At 39.7% G+C, this 15,527-nt stretch overlaps 2 protein-coding genes and 1 pseudogene across 4 annotated transcripts; 2 read left to right on the top strand and 1 right to left on the bottom strand.

Moving 5' to 3' along the window:
• Window positions 1-159: 159 nt before the first annotated feature.
• On the top strand, window positions 160-2,588 carry LOC137127355 (uncharacterized; annotated as a pseudogene).
• A 318-nt stretch (window positions 2,589-2,906) lies between these two features.
• Window positions 2,907-7,293, bottom strand: vhl (von Hippel-Lindau tumor suppressor). Of its 2 annotated transcripts, XR_010914377.1 has the most exons (4): window positions 6,841-7,293; window positions 6,352-6,474; window positions 4,538-5,996; window positions 2,907-3,731 (listed from the first exon to the last, which is right to left on the bottom strand). XR_010914377.1 is itself a non-coding variant. In XM_067503548.1 (3 exons), exons 1-3 carry the CDS (start codon window positions 7,025-7,027, stop codon window positions 5,803-5,805), a joined length of 504 nt encoding a protein of 167 aa, XP_067359649.1. In that variant the 5' UTR covers window positions 7,028-7,293; the 3' UTR covers window positions 2,907-5,802. The 2 variants fall into 2 exon arrangements, 1 of the variants encoding a protein (XP_067359649.1); XM_067503548.1 differs by having other exon boundaries at window positions 2,907-5,996.
• A 174-nt stretch (window positions 7,294-7,467) lies between these two features.
• Window positions 7,468-13,918, top strand: LOC137127102 (vasopressin V2 receptor-like). 2 transcript variants are annotated; one of them, XM_067503547.1, is made up of 3 exons: window positions 7,468-9,062; window positions 9,161-10,025; window positions 10,128-13,918. In XM_067503547.1, the coding sequence occupies exons 2-3, from the start codon at window positions 9,188-9,190 to the stop codon at window positions 10,328-10,330; spliced, it is 1,041 nt and encodes a 346-aa protein (XP_067359648.1). In that variant the 5' UTR covers window positions 7,468-9,062; window positions 9,161-9,187; the 3' UTR covers window positions 10,331-13,918. The 2 variants fall into 2 exon arrangements, with proteins under 2 accessions (XP_067359648.1, XP_067359647.1); XM_067503546.1 differs by having other exon boundaries at window positions 7,468-10,025.
• Window positions 13,919-15,527: the final 1,609 nt, after the last annotated feature.

The following is a 15,527-nucleotide window of genomic DNA, read 5'->3' as shown; positions in this document are numbered from 1 at the left end:
TTCGTAGTGATTTAAAGGGTGTAATGCTAATATCAGTACACATACAATACCATCACAAAGCTTGCATCTTCAAAACACGGCCTGCTTTGCTGGGTTAGTTGTGATTGTCATCTACATCACTGAACTCCAGACATAGCATAATTATAAATAGGCATGTAATTATTTGCTACACACTCAGCTGTTCACCTGCTTGCACTTACAGAAACCTGGATCATGCCACAGAACACAACCACCCCAGCTGCACTCTCCACCAATTTTTCATTCTCTCACACTCCTCGCTCATCAGGCCGGGGGAGTGGGACTGGACTTCTCATCAATGACACCTGGAAGTTTTCCTCGACAGCACCACTCAGCAATCTGTCTTCTGTGGAATATCATGCCGTTAGGATTACAGCACCGATTGCAATCATGGTGATTGTGATTTATCGACCACCGGGCCAGCTGGGGAACTTCTGCGATGAACTGGACATGTTGCTGTCCCACTTCCCAGAAGATGGCACTCCTCTCATCGTCATGGGAGACCTGAACATTCACCCGGAGAAACCACAGGCGGCTGATGTGTTTGCTCTTGTAAACACATTTGACCTGAGTCTGGTCTCCACTCCTCCGACCCACAAAGCTGGCAACAACCTCGACCTCATCCTCACCCGGAACTGCACCACAGACAACATCTTGGTCACTCCTCTGCATGTATCGGATCATTTCTTCATTCAACTCACAGTCCTTATCCCGAGACCTTCGCAATCTCCCCCCACACTTGTAACATTCCGGCGCAACCTCAGGTCTCTCAACCCGGATCGATTCTCCTCGCTGGTCTCCGCAACTCTGCCCCCAACACAGGACCTCTCCATCTGCGATGCAGATGCAGCCACAGACAGTCTTTGCAATACACTTTCATCATGTCTGGATTGTCTCTGTCCTATGTCTTCGAGACCTGCCCGTCTCTCCGTGGCTCACTGACGGGATCCGTGAACAACGCACCACGCTCAGGAGTGATGAAAGGAAGTGGCGCAAATCCAAAACTCCATCTGCCCTTGCTGAGTATCATTATCTCCTTGGACCTTTTCCCACAGTGTCACCAGGGCAAAGATCAATTAATAACCAGGAGAAGCTCAGCAACACCACGGACACCAGAAAGCTGTTCTCCACTTTTAAATCACTCATCTACCCACCTTCACCTCCGCCATCTACCTCTCTCACTGCTGACAACTTTGCCAACTTTTTTACCAACAAGGTGGCAGCCATCAGCTCACAGTTCACTCCTCCAGATGATGACATCTCTCAGACCAACTCTCAGACTTCCTTTCCAAGAATAACCTCCTCGATGTCAACCAGTCTGGCTTCAAGAGGGGTCATTCCACGGAAACGGCACTCCTGACTGTTGTGGAATAACTTCGAGCTGCAAAAGCCACAGGTCAATCATCTGTCTTAATTCTACTTGATCTATCATCAGCCTTTGACACTGTGAACCATCAGATACTCTTGTCCACACTCTCTGACTTGGGCATCTCTGGATCAGCTCTAGACTGGCTTTGTTCTTACCTATCAGGACGAAGCTTCAAGGTATCCTGGCGGGGGCATCTTTCTAACTCTCATAGCTCACAGCTCTTCCTGTCCTTTCTACCGGACGACTCCACTGTCTCCTCGCGCATTTCTGCCTGTCTCTCAGACATCTCAGCCTGGATGAGTGAGAGACACCTTCAACTCAACCTCTCTAAGACCGAAGTCCTTGTCTTCCCAGCCAGACCTTTGATGCAACACAACATCAGCATCAACATTGGATCTACAGTGATTGTCCCCACTAATTCGGCCAAAAATCTGGGGGTCATCATCGACGACCAACTGAGATTTAAGGACCACATCTCCTCAGTCTCTAGGGCTTGCAGATTTGCTCTTTACAACATCAGGAAGATCAGACCCTACATCACGGAATATACAACCCAACTCATTGTACAGGCGCTGGTCACATCTCGTCTTGATTACTGCAACGCTTTGTTGATGGGGTTACCGATATCCACAATCAAACCCTTGCAGATGATCCAAAATGCGGCAGCTCGCCTAATTTTTAATCAGCCAAAAAAGACCCATGTCACACCACTTTTTAGATCTCTACACTGGCTTCCTGTTGCTGCTCGCATCAGGTTCAAAGCTCTGTCTCTTGCTTACAGGGTTGTTAACTCGACAGCTCCCGCTTACCTCAACTCACTCATTCAAGTTTACAATCCTTCTCGCCCGCTGCGGTCTGCCAACGAACGACGTCTGGTGATCCCAGCACCGCATAGAAGACACCAAGCAAAACTGTTCAGCGCAATGATCCCACAATGGTGGAACGAGCTACCAAACGCTGCACGCTCAGCTGATTCTCTCCCAATATTCAAAAAACTGCTGAAAACTGAACTCTTCCGCATCTTCCTATGCACTTAAATCTTTAAAAAAAAAAAAAAAAACACTTGTATGTCGTGAACTGTGAACACTTTTCTGATTGGACTTTGCTTTGATGTTTTCTCCTTGACTTAGATTTTTGCTTGCCTTGTACCTCACTTGTAAGTCGCTTTGGATAAAAGCGTCTGCTAAATGACTAAATGTAAATTTAAATGTAAATTATTTATACACAAATAATAAAGAAAGGAGATAATATTATTTTAAAAATAGACAGAGAATAAATGCCTTTATTTACATTGCAGAGCTCCAACTCTTTTTAATTTTGGAGGCTTTTTGGGGTAATGGACAGTCATGTCTTAAAGACCTTATATTTGTATCAAATAACTTTCAGCTCTTCCTTAAGGATGAACACATTCATAGATGTTTAGTTGTGATAAAGATATAATATAGATTATAACATCAAACTGAAAGCAAACACAGTATCTTCTACCTGTAAAGAAGGAATAAAATCATCAGTCATAAAGTGTTTTCTTTCCTTTAATAAAAAATACAGAACAATGATACAGGTGGAGGTTATTTTGACTGCGACCTCAATCTCTCAGAACACCTAATCTACTCTCCTTCCGGCTTTATCCCGTGAGTTCGGGGTCGCCACAGCGGATCATTGTCCGCATGTTGATTTGGCACAGTTTTTACGCCGGATGCCCTTCCTGACGCAACCCTCCCCAATTTCTACGGGGCTTGGACCGGCACTGCATCGCTGGGGAGGGGGAATGGGCTGTTAGGGATTCAGGGTCTTGCCCAGGGACACTTCGACATATAGCCAGGGATCGAACCACTCACCCTGTGGTCCGTAAGCAACTGCCTTTACCAACTGAGCTATAGCCGCCCCTCTCTCAGAACACCTAATAATACACCAAAAAGTTATAAGTGCATACATTAGGAGGCCCCCAATGGACAAACTAAGATAGTAATAAAACCAAAAGATCTGATCTCTTTTCAACAATGCACCGAAGTAAGGCAAGAGACCAGAGGGAGAGAGACTCTTTGTCAACGTTTCTGTTTAGATCTGAATCTTAATTCTGAAACCTTAAAATTTGAGCATATAAGGGAAACTCTAAGCAGCATTGACAGCAGTAAAAGAAATTCATGATATGGATGTCATTCCTCTCGTTCACGTGTATGTGAACGTTACACCAAGGTGATACAGTTTAGTTGACATTTGCTAGAGCAGTGCTTAGACAAGTACTTACATGTTGGGGCCTTCTTCTCAATAAGCCAGTAGCAGAAGCCTTGCTTGGTGCGGTCATGGAACACATTCCTGTACTGTGGCATGTTTTGAGGTGAGACTTTAGGTATGTTAGGGTGGAAGTGTAAACAATAAAACATGTATTTGTGACACAGCAAGGAAGCAAATCATAAAAACAGAAATAACTAAATGACTCTTTTTGTGGGACCTACTATTTGCATGCACTGTAGAGAGAGAACAGGATCATTAATGCTTATATCATCCTTAGTTGGAGGAGGTAACAGGCTGCTAATGCTGGTGGTATTGTTTAGAGCAGCTTCATATATTTCATTCACTGCAAACATATTAAACCAATTTAAAGACATGCCTTCCATACAGAATGTACATAGCTATGCCCTGTCTATACTTAATAAAGTGATCTCCTAGTCATCTCTCATCTTTAGGGTCACATTCACAAACCTGAATCATTCGACAAGGAAGCTGGAACTGTTGCAAAATAACATGGAACCTAGGTAGGAATGATTGTGCATAATAACTCAAGAATACAAAGTGTCTGATGTTTTTTAATTAACAAATCAGAAGTGAAGCTAGATCAACGGCTTTTGGCTTGTCCCTTAAGGGGGTCGCCACAGTGGAACATGTTCTGCATGTTGATTTGGCATGTGTTTTTACGCCGGATGCCCATCCTGCCACAACCCATTTTTTTGTCCAGGCTCGGGACCGGCACCAAGGTTGCCCTTGGTGGCTGGGTGGGGCCACACCTGGTGGGGTTGGATTTGAACCTGCTGCTTTCTGACCCAATAGCTCTACCAATGAGCTACCAGGCCCCCTAGATGTGAAGCTAGATAACATTATATTATAACATATATTAATATTAGTAGAAAAGAGGATTGTGCTTCAGCTCACCATTATTTTCATTTTGCCCCTTTAATCAGTCTGGAGGTGTAGAAACATCACTGGGTGGCCCCTTGGCCACAATGTCATGCTGGTGAAGAAAAGAGAAAGATAATAAATATTAATTAACCTCTTGTCTTTCTTCTCAACAAACATCTTGCACGACAGTGGATCCCAGCTACTAAACAATTACTATATTTGTGCAAGCTCCAGAAAAGTGTCAACAATGATTCAGAACTTATTACTCTGCCCTGAAATGGCTCGAGTTCCATGTTCTTTTATTTCTCCTGCTGGCATGTTCCTGATATTGCTGCGCCTGGCTTGTCTCACACACATAAAAACGGCCTGCGTTACTATGTTGCTTAGCAACAATACTAATGCTGAGGTAAAAAGGATCTATGTTAGATGTTAGATAACATGTTATACGTTCATAAATAATATGTTAGATAACATTTTATTGTCAAAGCATTTAGAAGGACCACTAGTAAATTATCTAGATATTTTAGTGAAATAAAAAGTTCTACAAATGAGAAATTGTGGATATTAGAGGCCAGAGGTGAAAATTTTTTAGATCATTTATTTTTTTCCTGCGAGGCTTGCCAATTTAATTGTTGTAATTTGTATTCACAAATATTTAACTGCAAAAATATGTTATGAATCACTCAGACTCAGACTAATGAGTATCACAAACAGATGCATTTTGAGAGGATTTATGGAGTTGGTTTAATTCAAGTAAAACCAATGTAAGAATATTAACTTGTGTCTCAGAATTTATATTTAATAATATTTATTGTGACCATTTATTCAGTTTTGTCTTTATAGATTGTAATATTTAGATCACCTATAACACTGTAGCCATGACAAAACTATAGTTTCTGTTCAAAAGATCCACTAGTATATTTGAGGAAGTTTCCTTATGAAAGAACTGAAACAGCATAAGATAATCAGACAAGCAAGGATACAAACTCACTTTCTCTACTGAACTTAGAAAACAATTCAAAGTACAAGCATTATATAACATACAGTCATCACATCATATGAAAACTCCTCTACATATAGCTACATTTTATAAGAAAGACATGACTGAAAATGTCAAAGAGGCAGCACATTAGTTTTTGTTGCACCAAATTAAAAATTACAGGGGAAACTTTTGCAGCAGCCGCTAGCATATTCAAGAAGTAACTCCACTGTTAACTAAATTTTATAAAGTCTCTTTCTAATAGGGTGCAATACAGTATTGGTGCTATAAAATGTCATTGTCCATCCAGTTTTATGACTCATTCCTCCTGGCCTTGGATCCTCTCCAGCAGATGCTGCTCTACTCGGTGGTTCATGGCTTGGAGATCCTTCAGTGCACTGGGCTGATCTTCTAACGCCTCATGGAGGCATCGTGCTATTTCCAACTTCCTGTAGTCTTCCGGTCGCACAAGTCTCCGAACAACCTGAAGAGCACGATCCTTGAGGCTATAAACTATATCATACAAACAGATATTTGTCATGTTCAGCACACTGCAGGTTCTTCATTTTTAAATGAAAAACTAGCCACTGCTTTGTTTCTTTATTGAAAAAATATGGGCCTGTTTGCTACTGTATATATACATATTTATAATGAATAAATTAATTAAAAATGTAGGCAAGTCCCTGAATTAAACTGAACATTATCTGGTTTGTAGCTTGCAAAGCTTTTGCTTAAAAGTGGCCACAGCAGCCTTTCATTTCTTTTTGGTAGCCTAAATGTCCTCATATTCTGTCTACCATATAATGGGCTATATAATCAATCACAATTTTGTAATTGTTCATTTTGAAAGTAATTTTGCTAAACTTACGTGGTAATGTGATATTAGCAAATATAGCATTTCTGTTATCTGCTGGTTTAGGAAGAAATAGTTCTTTGCAGTTCACCCTCAGTGGCTCATCAGTCTCTGCATCTCTGAACATCCATGGATGACCTGGGAAGACCATATAGATAAAACATTAAAAAAGACTATACACTACACAGGCCTCTTTATTTCACTGACAACCAGACAAATCAGGCAACCTTTGTTGCTCTTATTATTGTAAGACACAGGTCTAAGCAGCAACACCTCTGTTGGTAATCTTAGAGGGAGACATGTTCATGTCAACAAATCAAAAAAGCTGCAAAATATAACTGAAATAAATTAACCGGGCTTCTCATAAAGTCAGACTATTTTTGGGAATACGAACGGCATGCTTCAAGATAACTTAGAACCGCGGATCAAATCGAAAACAAAGGAGTAACAGTTATCCTAACGCTTTATGCATTATATCTTGTTATATTGTAAATGCTACTTTACCGACAAACGTGGTCATCTTTCGTCCAGTATCTGGCAGTAAGTTGTCATATGCATGGGGCTCCCCGCGGTAATCTATCCACAGTGGCCGTACGACACGGGTACTTCGGTTGCAAAACACGGCATTAATTGGTATTCGACTGTTCAGGGACCGAACCAAAGGAAGTGACTGCTCTTCCTCTTGATGCATCGGTGCTGGGAACGTTAGTTTATAAAAATTAACCTCTTAGCGGAGTGAGATTCGCCTTTTAGCTAACGCAAGCTAGCTGCGAGCTAAAAGGATATCCAAAACGTCGGTTGTCGTCTACCCAGAGATCATCCGATTAAAGACAAGTGTATCCTACAGAAAATCCACTTAGATTACATTGTGTAAAACTAACGAAACGCAAAAGCTTCGTGATAACTGCATCAAAGAACACAGCTCTTTTTGCTTCTAAAATGTTTTGTTTACATTTAGTTTTCCGGTACAAAGTTGTTTAACGTCAAACTATTCTGTACTGTCATTGGTCGAGAGTGGAATGACGACATCACGGTCTTAGAGAAGGTGCGTTTCATACGTGATATACGTGTGGTAGGAAGTATAGCTATGTATTTCTATCTATGCGTGAGAACTGCAAAAATGTAGTTGAAACCCGGCACCACCTTCTGATAAAACGTCGTTTATACACTTTATTATCTACTTTGATTTATGGAGACATCTGCTCATGCTATTTGATATATTACTACAAACAAATGTCAAGATCAGACACAAAGCAAATACTTCACAGATAAGTGCAATTTGCAGAAAACTTTGACGAAAGCCAATAAAAACATACAAACACAAATTGCACTTATTTGTGCAATATTTGCTTTGTATCTAATATTGTGGTCTTCACAATATCAGGTCTTAATCCACAAGGCCATGCTACTTAAGCTACAGGGCTATTTAAAATCCATTTTGGATGCTTGATATTCATATTGGATCTCATTTCTATGACACCTGATCACAGGACAACTCTAAAACTTATAGCCTGGTTTGCACCTTATTGGCATGAGCTACACATAGCTTATGATAGGCAGTGTTCTATTAATATCAATAAACCATTAATAAAGTTTTCAAAAAAGTTCCAACAAAATTATAGTGATATGTTAATAAGCTTTTTAGGCTCCTTTAAAGTAAGGAATTCAGTATCATTGGCTGGATGATGATGGTTACATATTGTAACCCTAGTTTCTATGACTATGTTGCACAGCCCTCTGGATGTAGCATTATGAACCAATCCCTGTGCGTGCTGCACCAAATGAAACTGCATAGTCCACGTCCACTGCGGGGTGGGCCAGAAGGTGCTACTTTAAATCTCTTATGGTGAAATCAATAATGTCTGCAGTTGCACCTTAAAAGAGAAGCGTTCATATCACTTCTTCCCTCAAAATGAGCTTTTTCCTTCAGCCAACAAGAGGAACTAGTAGGGCACAAAAAGCCAGAAGGCTGCACAACATAGTCATTGAAGCTAGGGTTAGAATACATAACCATCATTCTATTTCATTTTCTGTTTGCCTTCTGGCTGTAGCATAATGAATCAAATGCTACTGTATGATATAGTTCACACCCAACTATAGTGGCAGACAGCAGCTTGGAGCAGAAAAAAAGAGAATCCTGAGACACTACGGGAAGACTGAAAGGGCAGAGAGGTCACTCACTCTCTTCATGGAGGTGAGGGCCAAGAGATGCTCTGTTTTCCATGACAGGAGCCTGAGGGGAACCTGGTCCCACAGCCCAAAAGCAAATGCAGCCAAGGCACACAGGACCAGAGAAAGACCCCAGGAAAGAGGCAGGGTGTGTGATGTAGACCACCTCCACGCACAGTGTATCACATTTTTGTGTAGGGTTGTGTAGCGGCACACTGCTCAGAGTGGTCACGCTGATCCTTATACCAGTTTTGTTGTTGAGACTCAATGGTGTACATTAGTAAAAAGTACTGCTAATAAAAATGTCTTCCTGAGTTTTAGCTGCTCCCTCCATTACAGTGAGTGGTACAGGCTCCGTTTTTGCTTTTAACTTTTCACTCCTGGTAAACACAGTACTGAATGAATTTGAGCTCCGCCCAGTTTTGTCCTCTGATAAAACATTGGTGGACAGTTGTATAGAATCCACCGTCATTTTCAGAGATTTATCCCAACCTGCACTCCACAACATTAGTGGATCTTTAATTCACCCTCTGCATTTTTTGAAAAGAAGCTACAAGGTAGGCAGGAGAATATTTTTGTTATGGAGAAATTATTTGGTTTTGGTTGAATTCGACTAATATGGTATTTTACTCTCATACATCCTGTTTTCTGACAGTTAGCAGGTCTGGACAACCTAAGCAGAATGCAATTACTGAACGACAGTGCCTTCGTGGGTACAGAAGATGTGGAGAGAGACGAGAGTCTGGCCAAAGTGGAGATTGCGCTTCTCAGTGTCATCTTCGTCGGCGCCGCGCTCCTCAACACCGCCCTGCTGTCGATTCTCTGGAGACAGCGCAAACAGGTGTCCAGGATGCGCATCTTCGTGTTTCACTTGTGCCTGGCGGACCTGGTGGTTGCTTTCTTCCAGGTGTGCCCGCAGCTCATGTGGGACATCACAGACAGATTCGTCGGACCAGACCTGATGTGCCGCCTGGTAAAGTACCTGCAAGTTCTCGGCATGTTTTCTTCGACTTACATGATCGTCGTTATGACAGTTGATAGATACCAAGCTGTGTGCAACCCGATGGTGAAGTTCCAGCGGAAACACACAAGACTGAACATCCCTGTGTGTGTAGCCTGGGGCGTTTCTCTGTTGTTCAGCCTGCCACAGGTTTTCATTTTCTCCCAGGTCGAGGTTACGCCCGGTGTGTTTGACTGCTGGGCCAAATTTACACAACCATGGGGATTGAAATCTTACATAACTTGGACCACGTTTGTCATTTTTGTTTTACCTGTTATCACAGTTCTTGTTTGCCAAGTGCGCATCTGCCGAGCCATCCAGATCAACCTGTACCAAAAGACCCAGCAACAGGGCAGCCTGGGTCTATCATCCAGAGCCTGTGGCGTGGCGAATATGTCTAAAGCCAGAATCAGGACGCTGAAAATGACAGTGGTCATTGTGGTGGCTTATATTGTCTGCTGGGCTCCCTTCTTTACTGTCCAGCTTTGGTCCGCCTGGGACTCACATGCTCCAAAGGAAAGTAAGTCACGTATGTCTTTCAGTTGCTCTTCAACGATGTGTGTTTCTTAAGCCGGTGTATGTTATGACATTCTGACGCTGTGCGATTCTCCTGTCATTCCAGCTGCGACATTCACTATCCTGATGTTGCTGGCCAGTCTGAACAGCTGCGCAAATCCCTGCATTTATCTTCTGTTCAGCAGTCAGTTACCCAAAAGGCTGGTGATGCTCCTGTGCCAGCGCCAACCGGACGGTAAAGATACACCGCATGAAGAGACGACGTTGGTCAGCACTTTGTACATGAGCTTCAAAAACGATTTGAAATGAGGGGGAAGCGTTATCATACGCAAAATATGCTGTATCGTATCTGTTTGGATTTCTGATAGGTAAAATACGATGTGCCATAAAAGCAGTAAACAAAACCAAACTAGAAATGGGAGAACTGATGGGGCTAGATTGTTGTCAGATGCTGACGGATAATAGAAGCAAATATTTTGTTACATTATTTTGGCCAAAAGAAAGTAATGAGGCTCTTTTGAAAGTTGGTTTGGATCATATATAGATTTAATGATGGAATTTAGTTGTGTTTTATGGCAGAACTGGTATTTGACGTGAGTAACTATTCTGTATTACAGTCCATTAGCTAAGAAAGCTACGAAATGTTATATAACATTTCTTAATTTTAATATATTATATTATTACTACAGTTAACTGTATGATATGCCAGATTCCAACCTAGTGTAAGCGTGTAAGAGGTGTTATCAGCCATCATTCACATTTATCTTGGTGAGTACGAAGCAAATGTTCTACCAGTGAAACAGCTTGTAGAAGTCAAAACTAATAGCTTTTATTTATATAATTTATGAGAAACTAAACTGAAGCTTGGAGGTTGTTTATTGCTTTTTCTACACTCTCTGGTTTTAATCTTTATCTGAAACAATAAAAGTTTTCATTGTAAAAGGTTTGAAAGAAGTTTTGATTTGTAAACATCCTACAAACAGAACGTTTTTGAAATCCAAGTATATTTACTATTTATAAAGGTTTTTGTAACTAATATTTTTTTATATAATTTGCAGTAGAACATTGTTCAGAATAAACATTTTAAAAAATATATTTATTTATGTGAAAACTGATAGTACATTCAGGGGTACATTCAGTTGGTAAGGCAGTTGACCATGGACCACAGGGTCAGTGGTTCAATCCCCTATCCTGGCTACAAGTCGACTTGGGCAAGACACTGAACCCCAAGTTGCTCCCGGTGGGTCAGGTGAGCTCCTTGCATGGCAGCTACCGCCATCGGTGTGAGTTTGTGTGTGAGTGTGTGAATGAATGGGTGAATGGGAAGCAACATTGTAAAGGATTAAGGAAGGCTTTGGATAAAAGCGCTATATAAGCGACTATTTACCATTTACCAGATAAATTAGCTAAAACAGAACAAAGAGAGACAAAAACTCACGCAAATATATAGCAAAGAATTAAAATAATAATAATATCAATGATAATAATAGTAATGATAATAAAACTAATATTAACCAAAAGGCTGATAACAACATTAGCAATAACAGAAAGGATACAAAATATGTCATAGTTAAATAATATAATGATGATATAGTGATAGTGTTTAGAGAACACACACAAAGGGGAAAAAGAAAGGGGGGAAAGGAAAGGTACTACTACCACTAATAATTTAAATAATAGTATTGATCATCATAATAATAATAACTATAATCATAATCAATTACTATTGCTAATAATAATGATGGATATTAATAAGAGTGAAAAAAATAGGAGGATGTTGCACAGCCCTCTGAAGGATCATGACTAGTCTAATTTTTTTGCTGTTTGTGGCAGGGTGTGTGTGGAGATGTGTGTGGCTTCAGTCCCAGGCATTTTCTTTAAGTTGAAATGTTCTAAAAATGGGTTCCAAGCTTCATTGAAATTGGCTGTATTGTTTTTGTATGTAGCTAATGTTTTCTCTATGGTTATGTATTCTCTGAGAAGATTTGTCCATTGAGGTTTAGATTTCCGGCTTTGACAGTTTATTTTCTTGGTGATTGTTAGAGAGATGAGTACTGGGTTTTTATATTTAACTTGGAGATGATCAACTTTGAGATGTTGCCAAGTTAACAGAGAGATGGAGATGGGGGATTCTGCAGATTCAACATTTTGGATTTATAATTGATTTTTTAATCATGTAATTCCTGCGTAAATGATGATATTAACTCAATCAGAATTCTTTATTCATATATGCAACCATGTAAAAGCTTAATACACCTGAACCGTAAAAACATTTAACTGGCTAGTTTTATAACATTTAAATTGTATAATTGAGTGTAGGCTGTGAATACTAGCTGCAACAAGCATAGCAACAAGATACAAGGCAACCAGTCAGCAAAGTCTGTCACAGGTAGAAATTTGCTGTAAACAGGTGTTCTTCAGATGTACTGTTAAAGCTATTCTGCTGAAGTACAAAGCAAAGAACAAAACAAAGAAACACGAATGGCTGAAGGCCAAAACCAAGTCGTATAGAAGACACATTAAGCTGATTTCCCTTACCAGGCAATTTCCATTAGCACCATTAGCTCTTACTCTGGTACACCCTTCTACAGCCCAGATATGTTTAGGCAGAGCATGGCCTATTTCAGAATCAACAGGTCCTGTTCATAATTCCACATTGATTTAAAGTTATTTAATACACAATGCAAGTATTGCTTTGGATTAAATCAGGCTTTAAAGACAATCATCCTTCTTCCCTGCAGATGCCTTTTTACACTGACTGCTACATTTTCCTAATTTTCCCAAGGACATTAGTGTTTCATCTTAAAATAGCAAGCTTCAATATAATCATGGCTTTTATTTAAATAATACAATTCAACCTCCAATCTCCAATTAATTGAAACCTAATTCTTAATAAAAATAATAATGTATTATTCCACGTAATGACTAGGAGACATTGTTGTACTAATTAACTGTTACAAAATAACATGAGAAATAAGTGCAAATGTGAAATGTGAAGTTGGTCTGTTGTCATTACAACATTGTATAAGCTCAAATATACGCATCATCCTGTCTTCATCATACAAAGACACCAAATAGTGATGCATATGTTCATGTTGGTGACGAAACAATTTCCACTCGCTCATTTGTTCTGAAGTTTGCTCAGCTCTCATGGAGCTGTTTGTAGTCAAACCTTCCATTACTCAAGTGTTTTTAAGATATCTAATCCATGTTGGGTGAACAATTCAGCTTCATGTATGACAAGATCCAAAGCTTTAGAACAAGTATGTGGACAGTAGGTATGTGGAGTGTTAAAAATGCTCAGAGTATCAGAAAAGTATCATCATCTGAATTAATGTACTATGACTGAAAAGACTATACCTGCTTGGATCTACAGTGATGACGTGAAATACTTCAGTAGAAGGTGAGAAAGTCCTTAGTAGAAATTGTTTGACAGCTTTTGTTTCTAAATAATCAAAGGCCAAATCCACCAATTTTACATGTGTAAACCTATTTCCAGTCTTGGAGTACGACTGCATATGTAAAAAAAACAGTGATATGAAAACTTTTGTGGCTACAGATAAAGCTGCACAAAGTCTCATAAACCGTTCAAGTGACTTGCCTTCATTTATTGAGTGACTTCAGCATCAGTTTGGAGTTACATTTCTGCAAAAAGGCTCAAATTTAATTGGTTCCAGCTTGTTTATTTTTGCATGGACATTATGGACCGCACACTAGACACAAGCAATTTAGGGAAACAATTGGTTCTTTGACACGATGGTAAGCATAATTATCTGACAGTTTTACACTTAACATTAAGTGTGAAATAAGTGAAGGTGAATCATTATTTAAACAGAGCATGTGCCACAAACAACAATTTCTTAAAGCAGAGAAACAAAGACACAGTTGCTCAAGCTACAGAGCAAATCAAGATTATTAATGTCTCAGACCCTGTTTACTTCTTTGAATAAAATGCTGTTTTCTTAGGGACCCTCACAAGTGAAGCTTAGTGACTTATCTCCCACTCAGACTCATACTGTGTTAATATTCTAATTATGACCATCTGCATAAAATATTAATGCACTGCAAACACATACAGCAAACATGCACAAATACAATGAAGCCACATGTTAATCTGCCTGCACACATTAAGATGTATAAATTCCAAAAGGACAACATTCTATTTGCCTGTTAAAGATCAATCAATCCCATGGCTTTCACATACACAAGTATAGTAAAACATAACATCTCTGCTAAAAAAGAAAAATATTTAAATAAAAAAAACATAAATCAGAAGAGAGTCACGAGTGCATGTTTAATTTACTCTGTACTACACAGAATGTCATGAAAAAAACAATCAAAAACCTTCCTTGGAAGAAGGCCAATCATTTCTGCAGTGAAGTATCCATTTTATGGTTGGGTTGAATTAAAGTTTGACAGCCTCACTGAGTCAGTGATATGACTATGAATATACTCAAAAGAAGTGCAACGGGTGATGCTTTTACATGTTATTATAAATTAGAAATACAAGTAAATACTTAAAAAATAAAAAATCTGATATTTTTTAAAGGGACTACCACAAAAATTTAACCCTGACTAATTCTAGACCACCTCTGTATGAGAAAAACTTTGGTTCTTAGTGTAAGCAAAACTTAAATTGTACACCCATATAACACCTGGCCTTTAGAATAACATGGAAATAACCATTTTAAATTAAGAAATGTTGCCCTTAAAGATTAAATTTGACATTTTGGGTAAATCCCTTTTTACTTTAGATATGTATTTGTTAGAAGAAATGGCTGCAGTCAGCAGCCAGTTAACTGAAAGCAAAGCCTGGAAACAGGTAAAAACAGCTAGACTTGCCCTGTCAAATGACAACTAGCACCTCTAAAGCTCACCAATAAACATGGGATTGCTTCTTTTAATTTTTGTGCGAGTTATAATTATAGTATATGTTTTTTGTATATTTTTTGAAGAGAAATGCTTGATAACTTACCTTATTGTAGAGAAGTGCTATCAAAGCCTCATGTGACACAGACTTGCAGAACATAACGGGCACCTTTGCACAGATATTCTACTTCAGAGGTTCTGAGTGAGGCTCGTGATCCACCAAGACAATGGTCAAGCGTCAGCCAGTTTCAGGCCATAGAGCGAGCATCCAATAACATAGATTTGTAGCGTGTCCCACACACTCGTTCCCCAGGCCAGTTCAGCATTTTAGGGCCAGGACACATCAAGCTGACTTTTGGCCAGTGTCCAAAGGGTCTTGCCATCTCGTCTTTGCGGTGTGTCTGGCACTGCTGGTTCTGTTGCCAGCTTTACTGCTGAATCGGTGTTAGTCTGCATCAACCCTTTGGTGAGTGAGACCTCCCTAACAGGATGTTCAGCTTAGCAAATCCGTACATGATAAGAGACCATGTTATTATAATTCCAGTACAACTAGTAACTTGTTATCACACATTTCCTTGACTATGAATAGCAATAAACCATTCGATGATGAGTGAGAGTGGTGTGAAAATAGTAAGCT

This window comes from Channa argus, chromosome 5 (genome assembly GCF_033026475.1).
Source record: "Channa argus isolate prfri chromosome 5, Channa argus male v1.0, whole genome shotgun sequence".
NCBI lineage: Eukaryota > Metazoa > Chordata > Actinopteri > Anabantiformes > Channidae > Channa > Channa argus.
Note: the sequence above shows the minus strand (reverse complement) of the source record. Positions and strands in the feature narration are given on the sequence as shown.